The sequence below is a fragment of the Phalangium opilio genome, unplaced genomic scaffold, assembly GCF_054372755.1.
Source record: "Phalangium opilio isolate 3A_F unplaced genomic scaffold, DU_Popi_V2 ptg000089l_1, whole genome shotgun sequence".
Lineage (NCBI taxonomy): Eukaryota > Metazoa > Arthropoda > Arachnida > Opiliones > Phalangiidae > Phalangium > Phalangium opilio.
The window spans coordinates 1,803,783-1,810,745 of record NW_028324194.1 but is presented as its reverse complement, the minus strand read 5'-3'; the positions used below and the strand labels follow the sequence as shown (position 1 = coordinate 1,810,745).

At 37.8% G+C, this 6,963-nt stretch overlaps 1 protein-coding gene across 1 annotated transcript; it reads left to right on the top strand.

Annotated features, from left to right (window-relative positions):
* Window positions 1-822: 822 nt before the first annotated feature.
* LOC149646272 (uncharacterized) lies at window positions 823-1,314 on the top strand. Its single transcript, XM_089849565.1, has one exon. It carries the CDS (start codon window positions 823-825, stop codon window positions 1,312-1,314), a length of 492 nt encoding a protein of 163 aa, XP_089705691.1.
* The last annotated feature ends 5,649 nt before the right edge of the window (window positions 1,315-6,963 follow it).

Below are 6,963 nucleotides of genomic sequence, written 5' to 3'. Positions count from 1 at the left end.
ACTCAGGTTAGTAGCTATACCGGGAACACATGCTAACTCCTCCATTATAAACGGGGCTCTGCAAAAAGGCGAACTGAATTCGATGAACTGCGCAATAATATTTCTAGACGTCACGAAAGCCTCTGACAATATAAGCCACGATCATGTTGAGCTTCCGCTGACACTCATCCTAGTGTTCTGGACCTTGTGCTGGCGTCTGAGCCCGATCTGGCCTTCGACGTCATACGCCTGGCCCTCTGGACTCTAGCGACCACAATACGCTGCTTTGCCATGGCGCTTTCCCAACCTCCCTCGCCACTCAGCCACTCAGGGGACTATGTAGCGTTCAACACCCATTTCGCCGCCTTTGGGGCCATCTCACTTTCGATGAGTGCTGGGACGCTTTCTTCGAAGTGATCGAAATGAGCGTTGACTGATTGGTTCTGTTTAAAAACATTCGCCCAACTTCTCCATCTTAGTCTTTTCGTCCCCGAAAGTCATTTGATGTCAAATACGTTTCGTATAAACGGCAGGCTAGGGACTTATTGGGTACAGCAAGCCCACCGTAACAATGGCAACGCCCGCTCTGCTCTGACCAAGGCACAAGGAAAATGTAAGCGTAAAAGGAACGCCTTTTGGAGTCTAAAATAGAGACCAATGCGAAAGCCTCATTTCTCCATGTGAACAGCAAGAGAGAGAGCTAATTCCCTATCACGGAACTGAAGCGCGCTACTGATAGCCTTACTGCTCACGCAGCCGAAATCACTGATATTTTCAACAATTATTTCGCAAGTGTTGCCTCGAACTCGCTTCTCCACAGCCTGCCACGATGCCCTTTCAACCATGTCCAAAACTGAACTGACACGGTTCACCTGTACGGAACTGGACAACCAACTCGCCAAACTGCAACCTTCCAAATCAGCTTGCATCGATGGCCTTCACCTCTACCTGCTTTGCGCTCTCGTCACAACAATGTGCGGGCCACTATCAACATTTTTCAACGCCAGCTTTGCTCTAGGCACCGTTCCGCAAGCCCATTGTCTGGCCCACGTCACTCCAATTTATAAGAATGATGGTCGCTCCAAGGACGCCAATTATCATCCAATTAGCCTAACTAGCGTAGCAAGCAAGTTCTGTGAGCTAATTGGCAAAAACATCATTGATTCCCGCCTTTCCGCCACGGACTTCGTGCATGCCTCCCAACATTGTTTTCGTGCCCGGGGCTCTTGCAGGTCTAGCCTGCTGAAGGCCTTTCACTCGTGGGTCACATGGCTAGACGATGGCGGGCTAGAAGATGTCATTTACCCAGATTTGTGGAAAGCGTTTGACACATAGCAAATTACTTCGAACTTACATCTGTGACGCGTCATCGTCTCAAGCTCTACAAAACTCGCGCCCGCACTCGCCAGCACCATTTTACCGCCCGCGTGGTGAATGGTTGGAACAAGCTTCCTACTGCGGTCTTGACTTGGCTCTCTTCGGCCCCTAACTGCCAGTGCCTCTGCGCCCACATTTAACTTTTCTTGGTGCCATTTTCCTTATTTTGTTGTTTTTTACATTTTTCGGTTAGTGTATTCCTCGTGTCTGGGGGAGGGGTTGGGGTATTTCTTTTTTTAATTTGTATAATATCCATCTCTTCCGCTATGTACTATTCACCTATAATTTACAATGAAACGGGTGGTACCCAAGCCCTGGTGGCTTCAAGACCCTTCCTTCGAGTTTCTCTAAATAAATATTAAAGCATATTAAAACCCTCAATAATGAAATAATTCTAATTTTTGCCAGATACGAATCTGTTAAATACCTTTTCCTAAATTTTTACGATGAAATTGTGTCTGAAAATTTGGATCTCCTAGTTGCCAGACCCTTGTTACACCCTTACTATAAACATTATATAATTAATCAATTTATGTGGCCCACTGTGGTATATCCTCTCCAAAGCGCACCATAAAAAACTAACATAGCTTCATCAGGACAGCTTTTAAATCCTTCTCATACCTACAGAAAACTACGAGGTCTAGAAATTTAGTGCGGTCTTAAAAAGTGTAACTCCAGCCCTACAGTAAAGCCCAAAAACTCCCATCGATTCAAGACCCCTTACTTCATGCCTATCGCGACCTATCAAACGAGCGACTGGAATGCCTCGAGTAGCTATGCATCCAGGTAGATGGGTCTGGCAACACACCAACCTCACAAAAACTACAGAAAATTCTACGGAGAAACCCCTTTGAGGAAAGGTTCGAACTACCGCGTAGAAACCCCTTTGAGGAATGGTTTGAACTACCGTGTAGAAACCCCTTTGAGGAATGGTTCGAACAACCGCGTGGTGGAAATATACGGAATATCCTATAGCAAACGGGTGGATGGCAGCGAGAAAGGCCCATTATCCTACCAATGGACCACAGCCAAAAAATGAACACAAATGGTTTTGACGCAAGAGGTACCAAATTATGCTCTTAGTTAATATAAATTATTTCAACACTTGAAAGTATTGGGTTAGTTAACAACTAAAAATGGAATAGCTGACACCACACCCTACCGGTTCAGTGCAAAAATAAACTGATTTAATAACAAACGTCATGAACGATGAAAAAATACATAAAAAACCTACAAGCATTGAGCTAAGCCTTATAGATGGCTCTACTATCTCAATATAGACGGTAAGGCGGGACAATTGAATTGAATTGAATGTTTCAACAGAAAGCTTGGTTTTGGGTATAACGAAAGGGATTTTGGGAAAAATATACTTTGGTTCATGCATAAAAAATATATTATGTATGAACCATTCCTTTATTGAGAGATAGTGCGGTGAGAAAGTATCAGCCCTGCTTCGTTTCACGAAGTATGATACTAGCTCTATCATTACTTTTGAATTTGTTATATTTGATGTTAATCATGATGACGTTTATGATTATTACAGAATTTTGAGATATGTTGAAACAAGTCAAAACACAAGGAAGACGATAAAGTCTAGATATCTTACGAATAAGATATTGAAGGAGAGAAACAACCAAGCAGTGTTTTCTACAATACTTTTTGAAACGCTCAAACCTCTTTTTAAAATATACCTTTTTGGCCATTTATTGGCAATTGGTGCACTTGCCCTTGAACTTTCTCTGGGATTTTACTTTCGACGGTTCTAAGAAATTTTCATATATAAACGTTCATTCACGCCATCGTTATCATTTAAAGGGCTGGCTTCTATCTTGTTTCCATTTTAGGAAATTCGATTCCTTAGTAGAAGAATTTAAAATGATTATTGGTCAATCTTTTTATGTGGCAAGTTGAATCTATTAAAATTTTGAGAAAGCAAGGATGATCATATTTTCAAGCCTTAAATTACTTTGAAACGTCGTATGTTTACAGTGCGTTTAAATGGATCTATTTTTAATGATATTTTACGGTTATGTTGATATAAGAACTATTTAAAAGATCGTGATATAAATTTGCATTCAAAGTCAAAAAATTGTATAAACACTAAATTTTAGAAAGAATCATTACTCTTGCCTTATAGTCCTAATTAATACAATAGTTTTGGCGTGTTTTCAAACTAGACTATGTTAAATATATAAGTAAAGAAATTTTCAGTGAATTTCGGAAATGTTGATATATAATACCAAGAAGGAATTTACTATAAGAAGACCTAAAAAAGCGTTCAGTGCTCGCGTGATAGTCGACAATCCCCCTCATGGGTGGGGGAAGGGTGGAAACGGAGGCGGGACTTAATATTTCATCTCACTCTATGTTTTCCACTATCTATCTCCTTTACCTTCTCGTCAAGCCTTGGTTTGGTTTTTGGAACTCAGGAAATCATAAGTATAGTACACTTGATTCGATTTATAAACAATTACAGAACGAACGCTTTTCACGTAGAAACACTATCAAAATCCATTAAGCCGCGTTTACAGCGAAACAATCAAAATCCATTAAGCCGCGTTTACACCGAGACAATTTGAAACCGTTTTAAACCGTTTTGGAATGTACAAAAAAATAATATTACGCAGTTAAAACCAGAGATCTTTAACGAGAAAATGCAAATATTATTTTTCAAGAAGTGTTAGGCCTTTCCAAAACGCTTGAAAACGGTTCCAAAGTGTCTTGTGTAAACGCGGCTTAAGTTAGGTTCAAAACCTTTAACTAACTTGTTAATCGTAATTAAAATCCATTCGCGAAACGTTTCACCACCGCTGGCAGCCTCCATTTTCTGTTCACTTTGCTCGAGTTTTTTTTCTGTAGTCGGAGTACGACACTCGCGTTTGTATGACAAATCCCCACGGGATCCAATGGGAAAGCGCATAGCAATGACGGATATGAAATGGGTGGGGCTTACTTGTCCACTAACAACGGCGTAAGAGTAGAAGCGTAAAATTTCGCTACTTATCTTCTTATAGTAAATTCCTTCTTGATAATACTACATTCATTCATGTTCAGTTACACTCGATAAACAGGAAGAAACACCCAATATGAAAGGTTCTAGGTATCTGGGTATAAGGTTTCATTTTCACTTTTTGTGGAACTTTTATATATTTAAACAAAGTGAAATATCTTGCGAAATATTAAATATACAAGGAAGATGAAAAAACTTTCTCAAAATGAATCTACCGCGCTCATAACGAAAATAACATTAATTTTCTCCGAAAAAATAATATTTAAAAACTTGAACATTTTCAGATTTTTATAAAATTCGCTTTTTTTAGCGTGTGCTTGGACCTGCGCCTCAAATTATGTGTCATTTGATGGGGAACTAAAATTTGCATCTTATTGTTAATTATCAATTCTCTATGATCAACAGTTTTTGAATTATTGAAAAAGACTGTATCTTATCGAGATTCTAAAATTTGCGACCGTGGATATAGGAGTGGTATTATTTTATTTACGAATTTTTTTCTATCATGTGAAAGGTTTCGGTGTGGTTACGTTTCTATAGCTACAAAAATATAACTTTGCAATATGAGCATTACCTTTTTATCGTCAATTTTATTTGTTTCACAAGCCAAATTTTAATATTCTGGTATACATTTGCTAATGTATAATGTTTGTGGTGCAATCTTAATGTATCATGTTCGTAGAAGCACTTACTATATATGTGCGTAGAATAAATTTTTGTGTTTCGGTTTATTTCTTCCAAGCTGAAAAAACCGAATGATAAAACATTTTCAGTGGGATATTTTTAGAGACGCAAATGAAGAGCCACTATTTCATCACACTCCAGATAATGCATAATGTATAGCTGTACTCAATTCTATCGATCCATATTGCATCCTCATGGAGCCATTAGCGTATTTCAAAATAGCATGGAAAATACTGTTGTAATGCTTAATGTTCGTCCTTAAATCTAACTCCCGTGATAAAAGAGTATCATTGCGATAAAACGCCTCTATTTCGAAAGGTGAATTATGTTGAAAAGGTAAGGTCTCAAATTTCTGGTGTCTAAATTTTGTTATGAATTTCATTTTTCAAAAGACCACGAAGAACGAATCTGACTCCAGTTTTACATGAAAATTGTCATCACTAGAGTGATTATTATTATTACTATTTAGTTGATGGCGAGAAAGTTAATTTTCTGTTTAAGTAAATGAATCCTTGTACTTGGAAATTTGTACAAGAAAATTTCGCGGACGCGACTAAAAATCCTCATTCTTACTTATTATCCGATTTAAGTTACAATTGGAGAGACGAATGGAGAATCAGAACGACTATTTTTCCGGGTGAAACAAATGTACTACCCCAAAATAAATAAGAGAAAAACGCTTTCATTTTCACTACGACTTCGAAACGTAATAGGTCGTCTAAAAACTGCCAAAGTTTTGCCTAAAAAATCTAATTAATGCCTTAGCGCGATTAAAAAGGAAACAACTATTAGGCATTTTAGAAGAAGCTAATAGATAATTAATAGAAACCCTCGGCGAAGTCGCGTAAAAAGAACTACTGAAACCCGGGTATGGTAAGATTTATGTCCTGTACTGCCAGAGTGAGGTGTAAACTTCAATTAGATTAAAACTAAAATTCCACTTATCGCTGTCCTCGTGATTAGACCATATTTGAAACTATTATTTTCGCCAGTTTCATCAACAACGAATGATATAAGACCAATAAACTCTTAGCTAGAATATTTTCTTTAACTATTTATATTATATCATCTGTGCTTCGAATAATTTTCATAATTTTGGCGTTTGTGCAAAGTAAACCAAATCCAATTTCCAAAATCACGGGGTAAGTGCAAATTACAAGAACATTAAGTGTAGCATTAAAAGGTAATCAAATAGAGTTAATGGTTCGAGATTATTAAGGGGACGAACAAAGAACTATTGTTTGAGAAAATCGAAGCTAATGCATATAGTGTATATCTAACTTAAGCTTTATCAGCGCGTGAGAGTTGAGAGCAAATTTGATTCAAAAGCTTTCATCTGAACTACAACATTGATTTAGTTTGGCAAATCTTTCAGAAAAAGCTGGTTCTATATGTTTTAACATAGACTGTGTGTTAGCTGGTACTAATTCTTATCATGGATTCTACAACTTTAATGAAAGTTGTCTTGCTATTCGTAAGTACTCACGTTATGTTTCAAATTATCTGTTTAGGAATGTAGACACTACGGTATTCTTTCGCTTCGCAAGTTCGTTTGCTTTTCGCGAGAGTTACGTTGCTCGTGTACACAACAAATTCGTTCGCACGCTTTTAACGCCTAATATTCTAAAAGCTTATTTGAAATGAAAACCTTCAAATTAAACCCCTCAACTTGCTAAACTTTCGGGGTTTGCGAGTTGTCTTGAGGTGGAATGGCTTCTGCATGTAGTGACGAAAGGTATAGGCTTAAATTTCATAATGAAATAAACATTGCGAGGGAATACTTCGTACTAGTTTCCATTTATTAAACTCAAAAACAAATTCCGTCTCAATCGAGACATTAAAAGGTACTCCTTACTATTTTACAAGGATTAATCAAGATTATTTACACATATTTACAAATTTATACTGCATAG

What these genes read in the sequence shown, in the direction of transcription:
- LOC149646272 (XM_089849565.1), top strand. Translation starts at nt 823, where the DNA reads ATGTCCAAAACTGAACTGACACGGTTCACCTGTACGGAACTGGACAAC.